At 43.8% G+C, this 27,139-nt stretch overlaps 1 protein-coding gene across 2 annotated transcripts in view; it reads right to left on the bottom strand.

The window, feature by feature from the left end:
* EGFLAM (EGF like, fibronectin type III and laminin G domains) overlaps positions 1-27,139 on the bottom strand; it is a 173,214-nt gene that overhangs the window by 86,104 nt on the left and 59,971 nt on the right. For both annotated transcript variants that reach the window (XM_053303992.1, XM_053303993.1), the window contains exons 2-5: positions 16,848-16,957; positions 11,717-11,800; positions 7,026-7,052; positions 2,775-2,892 (exon numbers count right to left, since the gene is read on the bottom strand). In XM_053303992.1, coding sequence (XP_053159967.1) covers positions 2,775-2,892; positions 7,026-7,052; positions 11,717-11,800; positions 16,848-16,957 — 339 coding nt within the window. The remainder of the gene's footprint in view (positions 1-2,774; positions 2,893-7,025; positions 7,053-11,716; positions 11,801-16,847; positions 16,958-27,139) is intronic.

The following is a 27,139-nucleotide window of genomic DNA, read 5'->3' as shown; positions in this document are numbered from 1 at the left end:
TCCCCTCTGGGATCCCGATTCTACTCAACCCATCTTCTAGCACCAATCACCACCTCAGCCTTTTCCAAGCATACTTGTGTAGCCCTAACAACAAAAAATTAACCATAAGTTCTGTAGCCCCATAGCCATGCACACGAGTGTTAGTCATTTGCATGGTGATGCTGAACAAGGCTGCAAGGAGGAATGCTGCAAGCCCACACACACGCTTTTTAGGAGAGCACCGGAGGGGGAAAAGTGGCTTGGCAGGTAAGAGGCACCCTCCCTGCCCCTAAAAGTAACCCCCTGCCCTCTGGGAGTGCATTGAACCGGCTCCGTGCACACCCCTACTGCCAATAGAGTTTGAGAAAAGGAGGCTCAAAAGATCAGGAACCTCCAAGCTAAATCTTTTTATTGTGTTTTTATTATATGTTTTTAACTTTTGTAAACCGCCTTGGGGCTATCTTTTAATGAAAGGCGGTATAAAAATGCAAAAATAAATAAATAAATAAATAAATAAAATAAATCTGGCAAACTAGCTGTATTAGACAAGCGTAGCAAACAGGTAACAGCAAGAGTCCTGGGGCATCTTAAAAGACTATTATCAGGGTTCCACAGATCAGACTGCCAGAATGAATTGTGTTGATTACTATGCCACTCTTGAGTTTTCATACAACCCAGAACAAGGAGAGGAAAGGGGTCTCCTGCTTTTCTAAAGGGCATTAGGGGTGTGCACAAAACCGGTTAGCCTGGTTGGGTTCAAGCCCGAACCGGACCCGAACAGAACTGGGTATGTTTGGTTTTGTTCACCCCCGAACACCCCCAGCTCGGCTTGAACAAGCCAGTTCGGAGGTTCTAATTTTAAAAAAAAATAAATTAAAGGACTTACTACCTCTGAGGGGCACTGCCACGGCCATGGGAGAATCTCTGGCGGTTCCCCTTCCCCTCGCTAGCCTCCCCCTGGTCTCAAAACAGCCTGGTTCAGATGGTTTTCAGCCCATTCTGGGCCTCTGTGTATTGGTGGTGGCCATTTTTAAGGCTGTGCATGTGCAATGGCTATCTCCATGACGACCATGCAGATGGCCATTGCGCACGTGTGACAGACTGAAAAATGGTCATCGCCAGTACACAGAGGCCCAGAACAGGCCGAAAACCACCTGAACTGCACTGTTTCGAGATTTGGGGTGGGGGAGGCTGGCAGGGGGAGGGCGAACTGTCAGAAACCCCCCTGGGGCCACGGCAGCACCCCTTGAGAAGGAGAGTCCTTTAAATATTAAACATTAGAGCCCCCAAACTGGCCCTGAGCCAGCCAGGAGGGTTCAGATCAACCTCAAGCCAAACCGGGGCTGGTCTGGCTCAAGGGCAAGCACTGGGACTGGACCAGTTCAATGTCGAACCAGCTCAAGGTTGAGCTGGTTCGCACATCCCTAAAGGGCATGGCAGGGGGGAACACTTTCCAAGACTTCTGATGTGCACAGAAGACACAGGGGGAAAGGGGATGGTGAGCCTATGATTTGTGCAGGGCTTCGCATATGTTCCAAAGTAGTAAAAAGTACTCTCACTTATTTTAAGTGCCTTCAAATCACAGAGTAATGTAAGAATGACCTCATGTCTTTCATATGTTCCAAGCAACTCAGGGAAGGAGTCTGCAATACATGGCTACCAAAAATCATTCCCCATGTAACTATTTAACTCTGAAAGGGCTAGTGTAGCAAATGGCTTTTTCATTGAATTATAAAAAAAATAGTTGCATGACGGAGGATGATTTTCAGCAAGAAAACAGTGCTGAAGTAAAGGGTTCAGTACCCTGTATCTCTGCCTCATGGTCCAAGTTGTGGACCCATGCAAATGCTTCTTGAAAATAAATTTTAGCCCTTAATTCACTGACATGTTTTAATGTCACATACGGAACCCTTTCTCACAATCCATGGGAACGGGCAGCTCGAAGAGTGAGGGGAGGAAGCATAGAAAAGCTTACCTGCCCCACAGACAATCCTCTTCTTGTTGCTGGGTGGCCAGACTGGTAGCTACAAGGGTTGGGGTGCCAAGATGCTCTGCCCTGCATGACCCCCCCCCAGAACTCCCATAATGCACTGCATGAGTGAATGGTGCATTGTGGGAATTCCCCCTCCCCAAAGCCAGCTCTGAAACCAGCTGGGAACCCCACAGTTGGGGGATTTTACTGTGGGGTTTTACTAATCGTCTGTCAGACAATTGTGCTGGCAGACAATTAGTAAAACGAAGTTAGGAGATCACATGCTATCCAAACCCCATGTCAGAGGGCACAATCCCTGTGGTACACAGTCACAGCCCAAGCTGGGCTTCCTTAGCCCTGCTTTGCCTGCACATGGGAATAGCTTCATAATCTGGCCCTTAAACTGAACTAGGCTGCAGAGCAGATCCTGCTTTAGTTGTCCTGCTCTGCAGATCAGGCACACAATTTGCCTAGCCATGACACAGAAGCAGCATTGTGGGCAGGGAATGTTCTGAAGCAAAAGAAATCTTTAAATGCCCTTGTAAAGCCTTTGCAAAGGAGTTCACAAAGGTGCCAAGCACACCAGGCTGCGTTTATCCTTTTGAATCTTTAATAATGCTCCTGACTGTTTTGCCATTACAACTACATCTTGCCCTCTGACCAGAGGTGCCTTTGAAATTTCCCTCCCTCATCTACTATTTGCACACTGAACCGAAGTCGTCTTGCTGTCTCCTTGTGTTTATCTGCCAGCAAAATGAAATGTCTGGGATTAACTCTGCCCCATTCGGCATCTATAATGGAAACCTTTTCATGCAGCTTTTACCTTGTGATAAAGTTGTAACATTTCTGGGCATGCTGGGCCGGCCTTTTCCTGCCCAGCCGTAAGCGCCTACGCTGACACGGTGGAGAGTACCTGGCTTCAAGTCTCCAATAACAACTTCCTGTTTCGAAAAAAGGTGGGAAGAAACAGGGAAAATATGGGGGGAGGGAATGGAAATAATTCCATATTCCAAATAACAGGGGAAAGAAACAAAACTAAAAATGCAGTAGAACTTAATTAAACAGTATGTTTCATTTTATGGCTCTAGCTGGATTAGGAGAATCCTGTTAGGCCACACAATACTGGCTGACATAGAGAATGATTCACCAGGAAGATGTGTCCACACTAGGGATGTGCACAAAACAGCTCGAAACAAAACACAGAGAGCTGAAACATTTCATCAAGAGAGTGGCTGACCCGGTTGTTTCAACAAAATGAAACTTGAAAAGTTTTGAGTGTTTCGGCCATAGGGAACAATGAGGAAACTCGAAACACCCCATTGTTCCCCATGGGTAGCTCCTAGGGACACCACAGTGGATTGCGTAGTAGGGCATGATGAGTGCTACCTATCATCCAACCCACAAAAGAAATGGGGAAGCAGGTGATTAAAAAATTAACCTTCCCCCAAACCACCATAGGACCGGAAGCCAGTGCCAGAAAACCAATCAGCAAGGCAGAAACAGGCCTCCAAAATGGTGCTCAAAACCTCGAAACATTTCGAATCAAAATGAGGTTGTTTTGTTTCAAGCTTGAAACACTCGAAACAGCCTGTTTCAAGACGAAACATTTTGACATCAAAACATTTTGCACATCGGTAGTCCACGCTATGGAGAGCTTCTTCACTTCTGCTGTGGCTGCTTGTGGGAAAGGGGAGAGCAAATTTTGGCAGTCAGCACTGCCCCAGGAAGTGTCCTGTGCAACCCTCAGGAATAAATTTCTGGTACTTCCAGTGCCACCCCACCGCCACCTGCCCCCCACTTAGCATGCCCAACCTTGTGCACCTAGGAAGCTCTCCATAGCACAGACACATCTTCCTCTCTCTGGATGTTGGCCATTGAGCCCAATTTATTGTCATAAACAGCATCCTGAGTTCCCCATCCCCTCCTTGTAATGTATAGTTAACAAAACGCAAGATAGGATTTCATTACATTGTATGCTTCCCACCCTTATCTGCTACAGCTGCTAATAATATGGAGCAAAGAAGTAAAATGCATGTGAGGATGTCATATTATGTATTTCCATACGTATTATGGATATTATGTATTGCCATAAGAAAGGAGAATGCAACATGGGTTACTGTAACTAAGCCTGATGCATATGAAATAACTGCATCTTCTGCCCCAGTTAATCCAGCTCCCACTTGCCTCTCTTTCCTCTGCTGTCCCCTTTTTGCCAGTTTTAGACTGGGAGCTCCTCAGGGCAGGGACTCCCATCTAATTTCTTGTAAGGTACCATGCACACAAATGGCATAATGACAACAATAATAATAAACATGGGAAACTGAACCCCATGATGAGCATCACATCCAGTTCTGGCCTCTGACTGTCTTCCAGACAAGTCCCCTTAGGAAGATGAAATTAAGGTTAGTCTAGCAAGCAAACAAACACAAACAGCCAGGGTTGAGTGCTTTTCCTGTGAAATTCCCTGAAGAGAGGATCTCTTAAGCCAACCAACACCCTTTTCTTTCAGCACGGTTCAGACGTTTGTGGAAAGTTTGTTTGCTCTTTTCAGCAGTTGGCTGTTGAAAGCAAAGTTACATAACCTCCTCCTACAGCATCAGAAGCAACTAAGTGCGTAATTTAGTTTAATTTTAAACCCACCGAAAGGAGAACCTTGCAGCAGTGTGAAGTGAAATTCTAAACTTGTCAACGCCCACAAGGACACAATGGAAACAGATGTTCCAAAATTTTCCCCATACAGGACCAAGTTTTTAATTTTGGCTTGTCCTGACAATCTGGAAGATTTGGATAAATGGCTTGATATTGGTACATCTATACTGAATGCCATACACTCTCACTTCCCTACTTACTAGGGACACTCCTATATTCTGATCCTTATAGTTGGTGAATCACTGTCCCTGTTTTTGTCATCTGAGGATGCCTTCTTAGAGTACATTTAGTTAGGGTCGTGGTCACCTTATATCCGAAAGATCTTATATCTGTTTTCAAAAAATCTGGAAATATTATTATCCTTATGGATGGATAATCAAAGTGCCTGTGGGGAAGTGGGAGGACAGGCAGACTCGGGTCACACCAAGTGAAAGAGGGGATGACAAGGGGGCAACCCCCCCCCCAAAAAAACTCCCTCCATATAAGTCAATGGGATGGAACATTCACAATCTAAATGCACAGTTAACAGACAAGGAAGAGGGCAAAGCTAATGGAACTCTGTGGGGAGGAGTGAGAAAAGGAGGGCTTGAACAAAAATAGTAACTTTCTCTATCCAAGTTAAAGGGTGGGGAATAAATGGTGAGGTGATGGATGGGAAATGAGTGGGGAATGGGTGCATCTTGTTTTTGGAGCACATCCATGAAAATGTATGCACATGAGCACTAAGCAGAGCTGTTCTTCGAAAGCTCTGGCAGGGAGCAGGGCCTGGGGCAAATCAGCCAATGCAGGGGCCCATTACAGTTTCTTTTCATGGGGGTTAGGAGAGTGGGACCTGGGGCAGTTGCCCTTCTAGCCCTGCCCTAAGGACACCTCTGGCACTAAGAAACCATGCAGTACACCACCTGCCACTACTGAGAAGTGTCTATTACATATTATAGTCAATTACATTTTTCATGCAGGTCCTTAGCCAAGAAAACAAATCAACCCCTTTTGACTTTTAAATCTGTGGACAACATGCTAGCAAACTAATACAGCATAGAGCCCAAGAACATAACAGGAGCTCTGGGGGATCAAACCAAAAGGCACTCCTAGTCCAGCATCCTGTTTCCCATGGTAAACTACCAGATGCCTCTGGGGAGCACACAAGCATGCAAGCAAGCAAGCAAGGTAGGTAACAGCCCTCTCAAGCAACTGTTATTAACGGGTATACAGCCTCTGAATACAGAAATTCAACTTGGCTATCCTCTTTCGCAGTGGTACGCTAACACACATTACCTGTGTGTTCTATTGCATTGCTCTTTTGCATTGCTCAGTTACTGGTTGCTGCCCTCCTAAGGGCTAGGCTGTGAATGCTCTCTACAGGAGATCTCCCCATCAGCTTGCTTCTGCTTTGTGTGCATGAGGGGGTGTGGATAAGGTAGCAGATGTTATCATGGCACTGGGCATCACTATGCATAGGTTGGTGTCATCTATACCTGGCTAATGTGTAGGCGTTCGCTGTGCACATTGGTGGATGGCAGAGGAGAACCTAGGGATTTGCATCTGTCAGTGCTGCCATGTTAGCTTTCATGACTCATGATCAGGACTGCATTAAACTGGTCTTGGCACCAGCATAACAGCTGCTTGGTGTCAACAAGACCACAGGATGGGCCTACTGGCTGCACAGTGACAGTTAAAGCAGCTTGAAGGAAGAGTGCATGGAAATTTCAAGCTCTGTCAGAGTCATTCCGCAAGCTTTTTTCCTTCTCTTTCCCCTCCTGTTTCTCATTTCCAGATGCTTAGAATCTTACTAACAGAGCACGGAAAACTACAGAAACTTTGGAACAGCTTGAAATAGTATTTCCAGGTGCAGAAAGCTAACAGTTGCTCTGCCAAATCTTTTTTTCTTCCCAGGATAACACCCTCGCTCTGCATTTGTCTGAAGTATGCACATGAGGGCCTTGCATCAGGCGCTTCATTTACATCTCCAAAACACTTGGTTGAGGGGAGAAAAGAAAATTAATTCCTTTGCTAAATAGCCAGGATTGGAACTCCAAAGTCCAAGCTCAAAGGCCCACATACTAGCTACTGGAGTATCACTTGCTTTAAACCATTCATCTCTCTGGGGCTGAGGACAGTTAAGGAAAACATCAGAAACTTTCTCTCTCGGCTGCTGGTCATTTACCAATGATTAGGCTAGCTGGACTAGCTAGTGGAGAAGCTGCCACTTCCACAAGCAATAGCTTGCATTTCCTTTTCCTTTTCTTTCTTTCTTTTTATTTATTTATTTACTACAACCCGTCTTGCTCCTCAGCTATACAACTACCATGCCAAACACTCCCCCACATTTTACTCATGCAAAATCTTATGCAAAGCACTTGCACTGAGCAACTCCACTAATGGGTTTGAGAGATTTTAAAAAATATATACCTTCAGAAATACTTACAAAAATTGCTTGCCCGTCCAGTTGACCCTGGTAGAAGAAGGAAAAGAAAAGTAACTATTGAAGATAAAGTTGCATAACTAAATAAAATGTGTTGACTGAACATCTTGGAGCTGGATCCAAAGTTCCTCTTCCTCCAAAAGGAGTTTCCTCTGTATGGTTTCTTCTTCCAGCACCAGGACTCCTTCTAGAAGATGACTCTGTCTATCAGAGGAACCTTGGATCCAACCTACAATCTATGAGGTGGTGGGGATGGGAAAGGGTTGAGGAGGCATTCATTTGTTTCAATATTTGCATTCTGCTTTTTCCGCAAGATGAAAAAGCCAAAGCGGCTAGCAACAAAGGCAAAATCAAGTAATACCAAAACAACAATCCAAAGTAACATCAAAGTTAATTTTAAATTTAATATTTTATCAATGGTATTTCAATACCTAGTGGTACCATAGCAATTCCATTAATAAACACAGTGATTGATTTCTTTACTAAAGCAGCATAGATATGCAAGGAAGACATATTGGCACTGCAGGGAGATTCCCCACTGCTCCTGTGCCTGCGTGCGTAGGAGGGGACTGATTTTCTGCTATCTTTTTTGCTCTCAGAAGTATTTTGCCTTCCAAAAATACGTTCCTGAGAGTCGTGCAGCCATAAGGAACATATTTTTGGAAGAAACAGGGCACTTCCAGAGGCAGAGAAGATTGCCAAAAATCACTCCCCTACAACAGCTCCCCACCACCACACAGCAGCTATAGGGAAGCCTCTGGCTATGTTAAGAACAGCCTCCCACCGTGAGGATACAACTCCCACTGCTTCCTCACAGTCAGAATGTCAGACAGTACTTAGATGTAATGTTTCAATAAAAGCTTCTAATACAAACATATCAAAGCAACAAGGAGAGGTATCAAAGCATTAATACCAACAATTAATGGCGGGGGGGGCATAAAATAACATTTAAAAAACCCAAACCCAAACCTTTGCAAAGATATTAAAATGCCAACATACAAGTGCACCATCAACAGTCAGGCTGGTAATGGGATAATGGCATGTAAACAGATGGTGGGTATTTTTTACAAAGTTAAAGGTGGTGATGGAGCATCATGTAGTGCTTCTAAAACTTCCAAGATCTGTTTGACCAGAGACTGAGGCAGAATAGAATTGTTATACTTAATTCTCTTAGCCAGCTACCAGCCATGCTTGGGGTTGTGGCAAGGCTATGCATGCTGGCGAGGGAGGCACCTGATTGGCTGGATGCCGGTTGGCTGATGTTCATCAGACTGAAAACTAATGGCAGCGAGGAGAGGCAGGCGGCGGCGGGCCCGGCCGCGTTGGGGGGGCAGGTGTGGCGGGCCCGGCCGCATTGGGGGGCGGGGGCGGAGGGCCCTGCTGCAGCGGGGCGGCGGTCCCAGTGGTGGCAGGGCGGCAATGGCAGCGGCTGGCAATGGCTGCTGTGAGGAGGCGCCGCAGAAGAGGAGGTGGCGGCGGGCCCAGGCAAGGCGGTGGCTGGCAGCCGCAGTGAGGAGGCGGGCGTCAGGAGACAACAGCAGAAACCGTGGGCAGGGAGTGGGGGGAGGGAAGCGGCCTGGGGGAATGGGGGGGAGAAGCAGGAGGGCGGGCATTGGGACCGGAGACTAGGGCAGAAGCTGGGAGGGAAGGCTTGGGGGAAAGGGAGTGGGGCTGAATGTGTGGCGGCCATTGGAGGCTGGGGTGGAAGGGAAAAGGGCGGCGGGGCTTCCCGGTTCGCCTCCCGGGAGGAGGAACGGCAGCGGCGGGGCCCTTTTTGGCCACCCACTTGGAGATGCTCTGTGCAGGTGGTGGTGGGGAGGGAGGAGAGGAATGGAAGCGGGGGAGGGCAAGAGAGACCGGGGCAGGAGGGAGGGTGAAGGGAGAACAGCCGCACCCAAAGAGCGCACAGATGATCTGTGCGGGGTTGTCTAGTGCATGAATATGCGTACTACGGGAAGCAATGGTTCCAGCACCAAGTATCAGGCAGGAAGAATTTTGATCAGAGAGAAGAAGCACACAATAACATACTGCAGTTACAATATCATGCCTATTGTTTCTGCAGAACCGCTAAGAGAAAGATGAATTACATCTTTGGGCCATGAACCTTCATTTGAAAGGGCTCCATAATAAAATTTTACATTAGAAAAGAACAAAATATGGTTTGCCCAGGCTGCCTATAGTGGAGCTTAACTACTGGTTCACACAGGTGATTTTGTGCAGGTGTATGTACTTCAACGTGCAAATGCACAATTCTTCCAAATATCTGTGCAAATACTGTATACAATTCCTCTGAAACATCCACACTTGCCTTCTATGGAGTATACAAAGTCTCTTTTGGTAAACAATTTAAAATGTACAAGCTTGGAGTTCTATTAAACAGGAGCATCCGGGTTTGTTATTTTTAAATTCCACCCACAAGGATTAAGTACTATCAGTTCATGGAGAAGTATTATCATTTAAGACCACCTTTTGTTCACCCACTTACCATTTTATTTCAGCATGGAAATGGCAGGAGAACACCCTAGTAAGTCTCTGCACATGCAAGAGCTCTGAAGAGTACCACTTTCCACAATTAACTGTGAATGGCCAACGTAGCCACATTCAGCTACATTTTTCCACATGAATGCAGACTTCTCTTATTAAAGTGCCATGCTTAATATCCATATGCAAAAGGGCACCACATGTGCTTCTAATTTAGTCAGTAAGGTTCCCCACATTTCTCAAGCCCAATATTTTTAAATAGGAAAACAAAAATGAAAGATGAAAGCAAAACCTGGGCTTATTTTTTCATTGTAAGAAAGCTTTCTGTTGTGATTTTTCAAGGTCTGGAAGTGTAACCTTTTTTTCTGGTGGAACCACAGCACAGCGTGCAGAAACAAAACAGGAGCAGCTTTTCCCAGCATGAATATAGCAGTGGGGAATATATTTGTAGAACTGCTGCTTATCATGCAGTGATTCAAGTTACAGAAGCACTACCGACTTGGGAGTCAAGTTACCGAAACGCTACTTTGCATGTACTGGCATAGAGATAGAAAAAAGACTAGTAAAACACAGTCTGAATGACTAGTAGATACTGGCCCACACACTGCACTGTCCAACAGGGCTGGTATGATACAACCACACGTGAGCTGGCAATGGATCCACTCATGCTGCTGCAGGCTGACACTGGAGCACCAACAGTTTCAGGCATTTGTGAAAGAGGGCAAATACTCCATAGCGTAGTAGTTATAGATAAAATATAAAGCCCTATAAAGCCCTAAATGGCTTGGGCCCTGGGTACTTAAGAGAACATCTTCTTCGGCATGAACCCACCGCCCACTGAGAACATCAGGAGAGGTCCACCTGCAACTGCCACCAGCTCATCTGGTGGCTACTCGAGGACAGGCCTTCTCAGTTGCTGACCTGATGCTTTGGAACACGCTCCCTGCTGAAATAAGAACTTCCCCATCATTGACAATTTTTAAAAAATCTTTAAAGACACATTTGTTCACCCAGGCTTTTAATTAAAAACCATTTTAATAGTTTTAACTTCATTTAAAAAATATTGTTTTAAGGTTTTAAATTCTTATAAGGTTTTAACTTTTTGTTGTCATTTATTTTAACCAATGTTTTAATTTGTCATTTATTTGTTTTAACTAATGTTTTAACTTTTTGTTTTTGTTGTAAACTGCCCAGAGATGTAAGTTTGGGGCGGTATAAAAATATGTAAAATAAGTAAAATAAAAATAAATAAATATAGTGTTGGACTAGGAGCTGGAAGACCCGAGTTTGAATCCCCATTCAACCATGAAACTCACTGGGTAACTCTGGGCCAGTCATGTATCTCTCAGCCTAACCTACCTCACGAGTTGTTGTGAGGATAAAAATAACCATGTACACCACTCTGAGCTCCTCAGAGGAAGAGTGGGATATAAATGTAAAAATAAAATAAAGTAGTCATCCCATGCTCCAGAAATGCTAGCTAGATTGCTAGCTAGATAAAACACAGTCATTTTGATTTGGAAACAAAAATCTCTGTTTTTTAATTCTTGATTTTGTTTTGGTTACAAAACCTTCAAAATTGCCATTTTCAGGCACAAAACGTTTTGTACCTGAATCAAAATGCACAAGCCTAGCGGGGAGAGCAGGCTTAGCCTCTCCCCGAAGACGACCGAGCAGTCTGCTCTGGATGGCCGAACCAGCCGCCCACACAACTGCCGGCTCCGATACGACGCCAGCGGGGGCTGGGAGGATCGGGGGCCACGTGGCCTCCGGAAGTTCAAGCATGCCCTCCCAGTCAGGGGTCTACTCATGTGTTGCTGAGCTGCAGAGCCGTGCCACTGCAACTCACGATCAAAAAGCCCGGGGTAGCAGAGTGCTCACTCTGCTAACCCGGACTTAGGGGAGGGCTACTTAAGCGAGTGACCCGCTTTGACTGAACCGGGCTCGGCTGCGAGCCCAGTGAGTCTCACAATCGGTGAGAAGCAGGCTAAGCACCCTTAGCCCTCTTTCCACTGATCGTCAGAAGAGCTTCTATGTGTACTGGGCCATATCATAGCAAAGCCCATGTGTTGACAAAATTCCATTTGTCAGATGACTGAAAGAGGAGAAACTCCAACAACTGACAAGTCTGTAAACCGCCTAGAGATTTTGATATTAGGTGGTATATAAATTAATCAACTAACTAATTAATTAATTAGATGTCAGTTACTCACCATACCAAGCATGTCCAGACTGAGAGGCACATCATGTGACTGCTGTTTAATTGCTTTATCATCCTTCACCTCTGAGTAATATACCTTGAGAAGATGTTAGTTAAGTTAATTAAGGCAATGGCAATACAAATACATTAGAACAATGGAAATGTAAACAGATTGTTGTTGACAGTGGTAATAACCAAAATTGAGAGGTGGGCATTTGACTAGTCAATTGATGGGTCAAATATTTTTAAAGCATTAACTTTTATTAGCATCTGATGAACACATTTTTATTAGTCCCAACCTTTTTAGATTAGATCTTGCAATCCTAAACACACACTTATTCCTATTGAACTGAGTTGGACTTGTTTCTGAATGAATATGATTAGGACTGCACTGTTCAAACGACCAAAGATATTTTAGTCATCAACAGCTTGGATACTTCTACTAAATATGAAAACACATTAATTGTTATTATGAAACTATGTGATTAACATTAAAATTATTTAACAAGGTTAGGTAAAGTTTCTATACATGCGAGAGATTCACTGATCAGTTCTCTTTGTCCTGGAACACCAGGATTGGTCCAAAAGTTACAATTTTTTAAAAAAATGAAATTAAAACAGGAATAAAGCAATGTAATCACGACTATTTTTAAAGATGTTTAAAAGTGGCTATGATGAAGCAAGCAGTCAGCCAGTTCAAGCATAATCAGCACCATGGCTTCCTGTAATATATGACAATATTTGACTGCAGTCAGGTATAAGGCAGATAGTTAATTAGCTAAATGACAATATTTGACCAAACAAAAATATTTGATAACAAAAGTTATCAACCTACCAACAACCATATTCATGTAGCTGTGTAACTCACACAATGTAAACCTTCCCACAACACAAATACACTTAGACTGCAGTGCTAAACACATTTACTAAGAAGTAAGTCCCATTGAATAGTGAGACTTATTTCTGAGTAAACCCACATAGTATTCCACTGTTAGAATGCATTTTCACTTAATTTTAAAGTACAGTAACCAGGTGCAAAGGAGAAAAAAGAGCTCTAACTTTAATAACAGTACAGAAGCTGAAATTTTGGCAAGTGCAGTTTGTCATGAAAGGATGAGAAATGTCACACTGTTTTAATGATAGACAGGCTTGAGGGAGTATTAGGCCTCAATTAGAGTAATTGTGTGGAGAGTGAGTTTCTCCAAATAAGGAAGAAACCCCGGGAGAATCAAATCCCGGGCCAATCCAGAGTGAGGGGCAGGATTTACTGGACAGCCTATAGAGGAGTAGGGGAGGGGTGTGTTAGTTCTTCCCTGGCGGCCTCTGAGTGAGGGCTGATTAGCAACTACTGTAAGGAAAGTGGAGACTAACAGCCTTGGGCTGGGAATCAACTGGAAGTCAACAGGAAGAATAGGGATCTGTTTAGCTAGATGTGTCATCCAATTATCATCCAATTATTAAGAAGTTTAATTGTTGTTGTTATAGAGTATCACTCCTTACTGGGTCCTGCCCTAGTCACATGCTCTGGAAGGCCTAAGACTGCTCAAGCCTTTCTTGTAGGGAGGATTTTCCCAGAATATTCCCTTAGAAGGGTCAATCTGCTTATATTAAAAAGTGGAGGATGGCAGTCCAGGACTCCTCACAGCTAAAGGAGGAATTTTTTATCCCCCACCTCCACTTCGATCATTACACACCTGCCAAAATCTACTCTTCCACACAACTTTTAAAGTTGCAGGAATCCATCTGGGGTCTGTAGCACAGCAAAACACCTGGCCAGAATTCATTAAAATATGAAGTATTCATTTACCCTTATAGATGGTAAGAGGGAAAGTGATATTCAAATTAAAAAATATATATATTAGCATCTCATACCAACCAACACACTTCATGAAAGTTAAAACCACAATTAATATATCTGAATTACCCTCAACGTCTGAGCTGAGGTGCATAATTACTAGAAACAGGGCTTCTGTACAGGCCTCTTTAATTGTAGGGCATCATCTCTGTATTATTTTCAGCACCGGATGAAACAATTTTAATTAGCCCCAGCCTTTTTAGATTAAATGATTTTACACTAGAATTAGAATTGCTAATCATCTTTGATATTTGAAATGTTTTTATTGTTCATCGCTCTGAAAGCATTGACTGAAGAGGGGATAGTAAAGTAAGTAAGTAAAGTGTGCCCTCGAGTCGGTGTCGAGTCGACTCCTGGGGACCACAGAGCCCTGTGGTTTTCTGTGGTAGAATACAGGAGGGGTTTACCATTGCCATCTCCCATGCAGTATGAGATGATGAGGCAAGTCTCACGATCAGTGAGACTCCCCAAGAGTGGGTTTGTGGGGAGAGCAGGCTTAGCCGCCCACATGACTGCCAGCTCTGCCACAGAGCCAGCAGGGGCTGCAGGGATCGGGGGCAGCGTGGCCCCCAGAAGTTCCAGGATGCCCTGCACGAGCGCACAGGGCATCCTAGAGAGACCCCTAGGGCTAGGAGGCTTGTTTCAGCCTCCCGGTGGGGGTCTCCTCATGTGTTGCCGCGGCACTAACCTGGGCTAAGGGGAGTGGGAGTTAAGTGGGTGACCTGCTTTGGATAAACCTGCGAGCCCGGTAGTTCCCACAATCCGTGGGAAGCAGGCTAAGCTCCCTTATCCCACTTTCCTCTGATCATGAGAATACCCTTGATGCCTTTCAGCATCTTCCTATATCACTGCTGCCCAATATAGGTGCTTTCCATAGTCTAGGAAACATACCAGCAGGGATTCAAACCGGCAACCTCTGGCTTGCTAGTCAAGCCATTTCCCCACTGAGCCATTAGGTGGCTTAGAAGAGCTGCTACTAGCAAATATTATAACAGCCTTGAGATTGTTTTAATGAAAGGCAGTATAGAAATTTAACAATTAAAGAAAATAAGGACATAAATTCTATCTCATCACCTGAAGGGTGTTCAAAGAAATAGGGAGTATATTTTCTGACTGGACAGGAACAGCTGGCCAGTGAAAAAGCCAAAATGTACTTAATGAGCAAAGTCAGGACTCCCAGCTGTTACTAGACTACTGGGCTATCTTCCCTAGAAAGGCAAGGTGTGGTAGGTTTGGATTTATCTGCCCCTAATATCACCTTAAGTGACGCAGCAGGGAAATGCTTGACTAACAGGCAGATGGTTTCCAGTTCAAATCCCTGCTGGTACTATATCTGACAGTAGCAATATAGGAAGATGCTGAAAGGCATGATCTCATACTGTGTGGGAGGAGGCAATGGTAAACCCCTCCTGTATTCTGCCAAAGAAAACCACAGGGCTCTGTGGGCGCCAGGAGTTGAAATCAGACAGCACTCTTTACCTTTACCTTAATATCTAAATAAGCACTGCTTGCTCTTCCTCTCATCTGCTTTGTCCGCCTAAGCACACAAAGGAGAGTATAGACAGCTGGACCACCAAACAATTCAGCTGCAAATTCAGCTACAATTCAGCTATAAACAATTCAGCTACAGTGGAGAAATCTAGACCTGCTGTGCTTTTTTTACCCTTACAGATTTTAGGGGGACAGAATTCCCATTCAGGTGGGAAACCTACATAATTCACATGAGTGTTTCTTTGATTTCTTGTCTTTGAAGATTGCAAGTCTGTAGCCTTATATTGATTTTTATTTATAGACAGCGTTTTGATTTTGAACAGCTTTAGAAATTATTACTTCAAACACTTCTACCACACCATTCAAGACAAATCCTCCCAGGGTGGTTAAGGACAAACAATAAAACAATTAAAAAGTTAAAATACATAATAAACATGTAACAAACCAATAAAAGCAGAAAAAGAGCAGCCAATCCCAAATCAGGGTTTTCATGTCTAATTAAGAACCATGAGGAGTGGAACCTGTCAAATATCCTAAAGCACCTTTTTAAGGAGGCTTTTTAATTCTCCAATTTTTTTAATTTTGTTGTTGTTGTTATTATTATTATATCTGGTAGGTTCTTTGGTTTTTTAAAATAATTTTCAGTTTTAATTTGAACCTAATAATGATTGTGGTTTTTAATCAGACAACTTTTTTTGTTTGTTTAATTTAGTTAATTTTATTACTTTTATTGTAACTTGTGTCTATCTTATTGTTGTGAGCTGCCCCGAGCAGTAGTGCACTGGAGGGGCGGGGTATAAATATTTTAAATATAAATAAATAAATATCCCTAAACATGTAAGGTATGGTTAAGGCTATAACATCTGGGTTTTTGGTTTTTTTTAGTTTAGAAAAAAGGCAACTAAGGGAAGACCTGATAAAGGTTTATAAAATAATGCATGGTGTGGGAGAGAGAATTTTTCTCCCTCTCTCATCCCATGAAACTGAGTGGCAGGAAATTTAAGACAGACAAAAGGAAGTACTTTTCCACCTACCACATAATTAAATTATGGAATTCTCTGCCACAGGATGCAGAGATGGCTACCAGCTTGGAGGGTTTTAAAAGAGGCTTAGACAAATTCACTGGGGACAGGTCAATCAATGATGGCGTGATGCTACCTCTAGATCCAGAAGAAGGATCCCTCAGAATATCAGTTGTGGGGAGCAACAACAGGAGAGGAGACATGCCTACATCTCCTGTTTGTGGGCTTTTCACAAGTATCTGGTGGGCCACTGTGAGAAATAGGATGCTGATTAGATAGGGCTTGGGCCTGATTAGAGATGTGAAGGCTGAGATTGGGGGCGGGGGGACAAATAGAGAAACCTTACCCCTATGAGAATCTAGGGGTTAGGTTCACACACACACACACACACACACACACACACGCACACACACAGACACGGCTAACAGTCGGCGGGGGGAGTATAAATAAAAGAAAGTACTCTACCTTGCTCTCCAGGTCTCCAGCAATGCCCCCGTCAACCCCCAATTCCTCCTATTTTAGCAAAAAAAAATTCCAGGGGAACTTTTTTAAAGCCACAAAATGACTCCACGCAACCTCCAGACTGCAAATGACTCCAGGAGTTATTTTCAGTGGCCCTGAAAGCATGGATAGCCAAAAATTGCCTGTTTGGGGGCCTGAGGATCTGGAATACAGGTCTCTAGGACCTCACCGCGGATGCACGAAACCATGGTTGCTGGAACTTCAGATAACAAGAGTCACCTGTATATTGCTATCCGAAGCAAAACGATACTCACAGTATATCCTGTGATGGTACTTGCATGCTGACGAGGCATTCTCCATTGTATGCTGAATGCTGTGCAGTTCAGGGAATCCAGAATTATATCCAGAGGTGGTCCCAGCCTATCTGTCTCAAAGAAATGACAGGACATAAGAAGCCGCAAGAAATAAATATTTCTTCTGTATTGTTAGACAAAAAGCACTTTGAAAGGAAGAAAGGAAGGAAAAGAACAGTTGAAAATCCTCTCCTTTTTATGGAAGCCTTCCTTAAATAAGAGAGACTTCTTTTACAGTGGAAGTTCCAGATTCTACCCTCTTATCCTAGAGCTGCAATGGCCAACTTCCTAAATTGGGCTTTATTTTCAGACTAGTTCTACCCCTTTTGCTTGCACAGGAGAGATACAGTGGAGCTATGAGTCCTAGAACTGCTGTCAGCAACATCTGCCTCATAGACTTCTTTATCACCTTTGTCTAAGGATCTTATAGGACTTACTTAATGGGTGGTTTTACATGACCCTTTCTTTTCCACAAGAAGCCTGAAAAAAACAAACTTATGCTAGCCAGTGCATTACTAAGACCTGACCGAATCCAAAAACATAACAATAAACAATTACTTCACAAAAGATGCCAATGGATCATATGAATAAGATCCAGTCAATATCCCTGAACCAGAACTGAGTACAGTATTTCACGGAACAGGCTTAGAATGCTAAAATACTCAACTTCAGTTTTAGAAGCTAACAGATTTAGAACTGCAACAGAAATTTTGCCTAAAGCAAAGAGTGAATTTGGGGTTTTTTCAGTGGGCTGAGTATCTGAGGATTTTCAAAGAAATCTGAAAGAGTTCTGGTAAGACTGGTGTAATTTCTCAATGGAGCTGCCCATATCTTTAGGTCTCCACCTAAAACAAAATCCAGAGTGAATTTGGACTCTCCTCCTCAGACAAAACATATGAGGAATTTCAAGATAAGCCAATTTCATTTGATAAGATTAGTAAGATTTCTTAGGCTGACAGTTTGATGTCCCTAATTCTATTGATTGTGGCTATGGAAAATAAAATGGCAATGTGGACTGTGGGATAAACAACCAGCAACAGGCAAGTAAAAGAAGCTCACATTCAATATGGTGAAAGAATTCTTTTGCGGGAGGAGGGTCTCCACATAGGGCCCTCCTGCTAACTTGGCAAAGAGGCACCTTTTAACGTGGTGATGCTCTTTATTTAGCAGGGGGAGAGTAACTGGCCCTATCCAACCCCAGCACAGTACCGCCAGTGACTGTTGCTGTTATCTTATGTTTCTTTTGAGATTGTGAGCCCTTTGGGGACAGGGGTCCATCTTATTTGTTTGTTTGTTTTCTCTGTGTAAACCACCCTAAGCTATTTTTGGAAGGGCAGTACAGAAATTGAACTAATAATAATAATAATAATAATAATAATAATAATAATAATAATAATAATAATAAATTAATAATAGGGTTTGCGGATTAACAACTCCAGAATGACAACACAGCAATGCATATGGATAGATTTGACCCCATAAATTACTTATATAGTAGGTGGTTACATTTAATCTGGCAAGCAAGTAGCAAATATAAGCTGGCTGCATCCTAGCATAGAAAAGAAGGCTGGCAGAGACCAGAAGAAGATGGCTGTAGTTTGGGTTATAGCGGAAAGAAGAATGAGGAAGAAATAAGCAAAGTCAGTACCCCTATACAATTTTCCTCACACCTCTCTAAAAATAATTTATTTCCTGCCAGGCCCATAAACATATGTGAGAAGAACAGAAGAACCCACTGCATTGCTACTGCTATTGCAATCATTCCCCTGTTGGCCTCCTGAGGGAAGTCATGAGACAGTTACCTCTGAAACGCTGTAGAGAATCGAGGGGTCTTCATAAGTAATCCTAACCCCCTGGTCAGGAACTAATTTTTCATAGGGAGCATATTTTGAACTGAACAACAGTTGGAGGACCAGCAACACGGGCTGCTGGCTCACAGCCACCCAAATTTAAAATACGGGCAATCAGCTCTTTCACACACACCCCTTGCTAGCGAGAACAAGAACAGTTCTCGCTAGCAAGAGCTCTCTTTTAGGCATCTCAGCTACCCACTCTAATCTGTCTCCATCTTTGGGCCCTGCTGGTCCATGATTAGAGACAACATGCTCTCCCTTCTGGTGCACTGCTCCAGTTTTCAAAATTGCATGGGGTGTGTGTGTGTGTGTGTGATTCATTCAAATGCACATATGATTTAGCATTTAAACTGTGCTTGAGGAGGTGGTTCAGAGAAACCACCACTCCTCATGATGATGGAAACTAGAATGGCACACCGAGAGGAGATGCAGGCTTTGTGTCCTCATGGTTGCATGACCACATATGGGTGCCAGGGGTGTACCAAGGTTAGAGTGGGCCCAGAGACGAGGTTTTAAAATGGGTCCCTCACTGCCTTCCTCTCCTTCTCCTGGCCCCATATCTCTGCTACAGAAGAACATCAAGGACACATGTAATATAGTGTAGCAGATTAGCAGAGGACAGGAGACTACAGTTACAAGGTGTAAACAACAGCAGAACCAAATAATACAACAGTATCAGCTTTATGAAATACAAAAGGGCAATTCATGCTTGCTACCACAAGACCAGCTCTCCTCCCCTTCTGTGGGTTCCAAAGGAAGCTTCTGTTCCAAGCTTCACAATTTTTGTCAGGGCTGTAGCATGGCAGAATTTTTTTTTTTTTAAAAGCACAATATTTTTCACTTGGAAAAGGCAGGTGACGGGATATCCATCCAGGCAGGTGAAGGGATATCCAAGCAAACCAGTTTAAAATTATCAAACAATCCAGGATGCTAGGCTAGCTCCACTCTTCCCAAACCCTCAAGTATTGAGAGCCATTCTGGAAGCAAGGAACATTTTTTGGAGAACTTGTTTGGTTGAAAAACAATTGAATATATTCCAACAACCACCATCAAAGAATCCCCTGCCGCTGCCACCACCCTCTTTCCTTTCCACAGAGTAGAAAATGACTCATTGCTAGTTCTGGAGGGGAGATTACATGGGTCAGGACTTAGAGGGAAGGACCCAATCATTTAAAATCATCTTTAACAAGTTAAAATCATCTTTAACAAGCACAAACAAGGGCTGGGGGGTGGGGACACAGACACATTAAGGAAGGCTTTCAATTGGGGATAGTACCTCTCTCTCTCTCTCTCTCTCTCTCTCTCTCTCTCACACACACACACACACACACACACACACTCACACTCACACTCCATAAATGTGGGAGGGGGGGCACACACAAATCAGAAATAAAAAACACAAAGATAAGAGGTGTTTGACTTTCCTTTCTACTTGAACAGCTAGCTCCCAGCTCAGCTCCGTCCTTAGTTCAGCAACTGCACTCAGTTGCCGAGCAGGGGAGGAGCTCAAGATGAGGAGGACCAATCAGAGAAGGCTAAAGCTGCTGCTGTGGAAAGACAGGGGTGCTTTAAGCCTTTCCTTTCTCTGCTGCTGCAGCTGCTCTCCTCCTGACTGACTGACAAAAGAGAAATTGGGAGTCACAAGGAACCAGCTTGGGGGGACTTGCAGCTCAGCTGGCGAAAGAGAAACCTTTGAGGTGGCAAGGCCCGCTATTGTCCACACTCCTGGCTACAGGACTGGAGAGAGGGCAAGGACTGGCCTTGAGGGCCCCTCAGAGATTGTGGGCCAGGAGACATTTGTCTCCCTTTGTCTTATTGACAGTAAGTCCCTGATGGGCACAGCCAGTTTGGACGCATCTTCAGAACCAGCCTTTGGCTCACACACAAGAGAGAGTCCCTGAGATGACTGATGGGTGAGCTTTCACAGAGGAGCCTTTTTTGCTGTTCATACTGATGGGAGAGCACTAAAGAATCTTTTCTATGGTTTGTGAGGGACAAAGCATAACAGAGCGGTACTCAAGGCATTAGCCAAGGGGGTGGGGCTCACACCCCTCCAGCCAGGGATATTTCAGGCTTATCCTGGTCAGGGATATTTCAGGCTTACCTTTTTTTTTCTTTTTTAAAAGCCTCTAGCCCTCTTACTTGTACAGAAATAAGCATGGAGACCATATGCTGCCCAGTTGCTTACAAAATGAACTTGTTTCTGCACACCAACATTTTGGCCAATGAGCACAAAAAGCCCTAGGATAAGCAACAAACACCAGGTCCCTATGTTTAAGCTGTATACATTTAAATATATTTAATACAATTAGATAACTAAAGGCATTAGGACATCTGCATTTAAATTCTGGATCGTCTGCAGTTATTCCCTGAGGTCATTCACACAATCAAAAACTGTGTTCTACCCAGCTTTGGGAGCTGTGTGTTCTCCCAATTTTTGGTTGTGTGGAAGCCAGTTAAGAGGAAAATCTGGGTAGTTTTTCCTCCTTCCTTGCTTCCACACAATCACTTCTACCCATGTTTTTGTCTTACCTTGCTTCCACACAACTGAAAACTGGGAGCACACACAGCACCAAACCCAGGTAGAACATAGTGAGACTGGTCTCACACGCAGCCAACGCCAGTTTAACAAAGCCATCCCAGTCTTGGCTACTCATAAGAACCATTGGCAGCAAACCCGCCAAAGAAGCCTTCCCAATAACCAAAGTTAAGGGCTCAAGTGCGCTCTTAACCCAGACGAAATGATTGTGTGTCAGCACTGCATGGCGCTGACACAGGAGCAGCCTCCCAGCCAGTGCTGGAGGGTTCCCAAAACGCATCGCAACTTGCACAGTGCATTATGGGATTTCTGAGGGCCAGGATGACACATCCCAGCCCCTGACCCTCCGTGCCACCGGAAAATGTGAATGACCTCCCTGTCTACTAAGGCCTCCTAACCTCCAAAATTAAGTAATGTAACTTATAACTTTTGTAATTTTGTATTATTTTGATGTCTTTCATGCTCTGTATGTAAATTGCAAATGATTGTTATGAGTCCTAAGTAGAATGATTGTAATGAAACTCATTCCTAACCTCCAAAATATCTGTCCACAGACCCAAGGGTCCTTGAGAATGGAGCTAATGCTGACGGAAGAACCTGGGAACTAGCTTTAGTCCTTGGACTAGAAGTTGCTTGTCCCGACACACAGGGTTTGGTTTTGTTCCTCCCTGGCTTCTCCTAAGAACACTTTCTGGGACCTAGAAATTTAAAGTATTTTTTCCAGTCTTAGCTTACACACATATATACACTATCCCTACATAGGAACATAGGGAGCTGCCATATACTGAGTCAGACTATTGGTCTATCTAGCTCAGTATTGTCTTCACAGACTGGCAGCGGCTTCTCCACGGCTGCAGGCAGGAATCTCTCTCAGCCCGATCTTGGAGATGCTGCCAGGGAGGGAACTTGGAACCTTCTGCTCTTCCCATCAGGGGCATCTCTTACAGTGCTCACACCTCTAGTCTCCCATTTATATGCAACCAGGGCAGACCCTGCTTAACTAAAGGGACAAGTCAAGCTTGATACCACAAGACCAGCTCTCCGCTCCTAGACACCCATACTTCCAGTGTGCTTCAAGAATATAGCCAATTTGCCCTGCACACACCATTTATAGCTGCAATGTTTCAAGATATTCTTCAGTTTGACTGAATTGATAGATGCTCCATTGGTGTTTAAATGAACATTGCCATAGCGGCTCACCTGTGATCTTTTATTATTTTATATAGGCCGCCTTTGTTGCTGAAGCTAATAGAACTTTTGGTTAATTGCTAGTTATGCTTGGCAAAACCATCAAAGACTTTTTAAAAAATGAAGAAAGATGATGAAACTTCTGAAGAACAACTTTTTTAAATATACTCAATTAGTGGAAAACCAATGGAGCTTGTCCTTCACCTTCTGGCTAAAAGAAGCCCAAAGCTACTCATATCACATGTTCAAGGAAGTGTTAAATCCACCTGCATTTTCATTTTATTTTAATTTCTGCCTGGGGGGGGGGGGAATCCACAAAATTACTAGCCCACTAAAATGGTTACTCTGCCTATCCATGCCAATGTTAGTCATCTGTGGCAGATAAACTATCCAAAAGAAGATCACTGTGAAACCCTTCCTGAAAAAAATCTTCTTTAGGAAAGGATGATTTAAATTAGAGATGGACAATGGTCATCCAGTGGCCAATATCACCTGGAGTATTTTCAGACAGCAAGCTTTGCCGTGGGTTTTCTGCAAGACTCTACTGCAAGTTTGATTTTGCCGCCCACCCCCCGACACAAAAAGTGGATTTCTTTACCTCGGACATAAATCAGGCTACACTCTAACGCGCAATGAAAAACCCTAACCATGTGTGAAGTGCTCCCCAATAGCTTGCAGGCATTTCATGGTAAATCTGGCCAATATGTGAAAGCACACCCTCCATTCCAGAGGAGAAGCGAGCTAAAAGCCCCATCTAGAAATGCTCCTATTGGGGCAAGGTACTCGGGCAAGAAGTAGCCAACCAGTTTGAAGGCTTTCCTAATCTGATTATCTGAGCCATTTTTGGAAGGTCAGTACAGAAATCGAATTTAAATAAATAAATAAATAAATAAATAAATAAATAAATAAATAATCACCACCAGCCAATTACAAAAAACAACTTTACTGGGAACAGGCTATATTTGGGGACGATATCGATTATAATAACAATATTGATAATAAAATTCAGCCATCCCAGGTCCTTGGGAAGGACTCAATGAAGCTATTCTCATGATCAGTGGAAAGTGGGCTAAGGGTGCTTAGCCTTCTTCCCACTGATCGTGAGACTCACTGGGCTCGCAGCCGAGCCCGTTTGAGCCAAAGCGAGTAACCCACTTAATTGCCCCTGCCTCAAGCCTAGGTTAGCGGAGGGAGTGCTCCACTAACCTGGGCTTTCCAATCGTGAGTTGCCGCAGTGCGACTCATGAGTAGACCCCGACCGGGAGGCTTAAAAGCCGCCTCCTGGCACGGGGGTCTCTCCAACATGCCCTGCACACTCGCACAGGGCATGCTGGAGCTTCTGGGGGCCACGTGGACCCCGAACTCCCCAGCCCCATAACAGAGCCGGCAGTCATGTGGGCAGCCAGTTCGGCCATCCGCAGCTGACTGATGGGTCGTCTAAGCCCTCTCTCCCCACTAAATCCATTTTGGGGGTTCCCACTGATTATGGGAATCGCCTCAATGTCTGGATAAAACAAACCAGTCAATAACACCTGTCTGACTGTAAATAAGAAATAAATAAATTAATAATAATACTTGGGCATTCTCCAGGCTGATAACATTGCACACACTGAAGTTAAAAGAAAAATTGGAAGTGAATACATCAGGAGAGTTAGAAAAATCCTGAAGTTCAAACTCAATGGCGGGAACACCATACACGCCATAAACACCTGGGCTATACCTGTTATCAGATACACTGCAGGAATAATAGACTGGACCCAGGCAGAGCTAGAGACGCTAGATCGTAAGACCAGAAAAATCATGACCATCAATCATGCTCTACAGCCCCACAGTGATGCAGATAGGCTATACTTCCCTCGCAGCTCAGGTGGAAGAGGAATGCTGCAAGTCCACCAAACAGTAGTGGAGGAGAAAAGAGGACTTGAAGAATATATCAAGGACAGTGAAGAAGATGCTCTTAAAATGGTCAATAATGAGAAACTATTCAACACCAATGAAGGAAAGCAGGCCTACAAGAAAGAACAAGTCAAGAACCGAGCAGAAAAATGGAAAAAATAAGCCACTGCATGGTCAATATTTGCACAATTTAAGTGGAAAATCAGACATCACCAAGACCTGGCAATGGCTTAAGAATGGCAACTTGAAGAAAGAAACAGAGAGTTTAATACTGGCTGTACAAGAACAGGCACTAAGAACAAATGCAATAAGAGCAAAAGTAGAAAAATCAACCACAAACAGCAAGTGCCGCCTTTGCAAAGAAGCAGATGAAACCGTGGACCACCTAATCAGCTGTTGTAAAAAGATCGCACCGACTGACTACAAACAAAGGCATGACAAAGTAGCAGGGATGATACACTGGAACATCTGCAAAAAATACAAGCTACCTGTAGCCAAAAATTGGTGGGACCATACAATTGAAAAAGTTGAAGAAAATGATGATGTAAAATATTTGGGGACTTCTGACTACAAACAGACAAACATCTGCCACACAAAACACCAGATATCACTGTAGTCGAGAAGAAAGAAAAACAAGTTAAAATAATCGACATAGCAATACCAGGGGATAGCAGAATCCAATCACAGAATACAAAGAGCTACAAACTGAAATTGAAAGGCTGTGGCAGAAAAAGACCAAAATAATCCCAGTGGTAATTGGCGCCCTGGGTGCAGTTCAAAAAGACCTTGAAGAGCACCTCAACACCATTGGGGCCACAGAAATCAATCACCATCAGCCATGTACAAAAAGCAACTTTACTGGGAACAGCCTATATTCTGTGACGATATCTATAACAACAGCAACAACATTGACAATAAAATTCTGGCATCCCAGGTCCTTGGGAAGGACTTGATGTCTGGATAAAACAAACCAGTCAATAACACCTGTCTGACTGTGTAAATAAATAAATAAATAAATAGATCCATTTCAATCCCCTTTCTGGCCTGGGTTTGGCACTGACACAGCCCCAAGCCATCCTCATAGATTATCGTTATCAGAAAAACAAGAAGAATATGTGTCATTGTGGGTTCTCCTGGATCTCTCAGTGACCTTGAAATTCAAGGCTTGAATGCCATCAAACGTAGCATCCTTCTGAACATCTGACTGAGATAGGAATTGAGGGCTTGTTCCCAGTCAACTTCCCCTCTGCTGATATTCTAAAATAAATGGAAAATGCTGGTTTATGGTTTGATGCTGCTGGTGATTATGTTTCTATACTATAATTCACTAATTTTTTATTGTTTTATTATATAAGTATTTGTTTTATCATGCTTTTATGGTGATCAATTTTATTTTTGCTAGCTGCCTTATGAATTTCCACAATTAAGAGGTCGGTGTCCGAACGGATTGGCCAACCTCCAGCTGCAAGGAGGGTCTTTGGGCTTTATAGGCCTCAGAGCGCCTAAGGGAGGGGGTTATTGTCACCCTTGCTCTCCTGGGTCTGTTCTTACTCTCAGACCCAGCCCCTCTCCGGAGGCCTGGGACTCTGTTTGATCACCACCCTAATCATCTGTCATCCCCCATTTATACAGACCCATCACACATGATTAGGGTTATAAAGGCTGCACTCTCTGCAGCCCCAATCACCCTCCATTGAGCCCCTGCTTTTCTTTATTAACCCCATTATCCCATTACATAGCTCAGCTGTATTTCTCCCGTCTCCCTTGCTTTCATTCCTTCCTCCAGCACTCTCCCTTCCCTAGGAGGTGCACCGCAGATCATGCAGCACCACCTCATTCTTGGCTGGGCGTGTCCGGGGGTCACCGGGCTGCTCGTGCTTTCAGCAGCCGCCTGAACAATTTTCGGGTCAGGAGACCCTGCTGCCTCCATTCTTGTCAGGCCATTGCCTGTTCCGTCAGCTTTCTTGGCCCCCGCTCAGACCGCCGGGGACCCGGACGCAAGGCCAGCAGTTCCGCCTTCCGGACAGTAGGATATGAATATATTTTTTAAATAGAATAAAAATGGAAAATATCCAATTCTCTTATTTTTAAAAAACAAAATTCAGATTAACAAAAATATATTCCCCTCTTTACATATTCAGAATGTATATACCAGTATAAAACGAACAGAGTACAGGTTTATCCCAGTTCATTCAGAAGATTAGATAATTTTCTTTGGTAAATCTTACATTTGATTTTAGCAGTCACTAAAACCTCAATAGCCACCCCTCGATTGCTGAGAATACTGTTTTCTATTCTTAAGGGGTAATTAAACATTAAGACAAGAGCCCTATTTACACATTAGCCCTAATCACATTATGTTCAACACTTGCACAAATGTACAGTGTACATAGGTATACATCAGTACATAGGTACAGTTATTCACACATTATGTTGAGCACAGATACAGCAGTGCACCTCATATTGTACCATGCATTTGAGGGGCCTGTGTCCAGGTATAAATGCAAGTATGGTCAAACAAAAACATTCATGAGTGTCAAATACCTGAATGCAGGTACAACATATGCCTGATTCAGACATTATGCTGTACAAATGTACAGCCAGGGGCGGAGCCACCATTGGGTGACCACAAAGAACCCAGGCCAGCGGCCCTGACACACACACCACATCTGATATCAGATGCGTGGGGGTGTGGTTTAGCTCCCGAAAAGGGCCATGTGACCCTGTTTGGGAGTTAAATGGCCAACAGGCAGGGAGAACCGCTCCATTTGGGAGCT

This window comes from Hemicordylus capensis, chromosome 2, assembly GCF_027244095.1.
Source record: "Hemicordylus capensis ecotype Gifberg chromosome 2, rHemCap1.1.pri, whole genome shotgun sequence".
NCBI classification, from domain to species: Eukaryota; Metazoa; Chordata; class Lepidosauria; order Squamata; family Cordylidae; genus Hemicordylus; species Hemicordylus capensis.
Note: the sequence above shows the minus strand (reverse complement) of the source record. Positions and strands in the feature narration are given on the sequence as shown.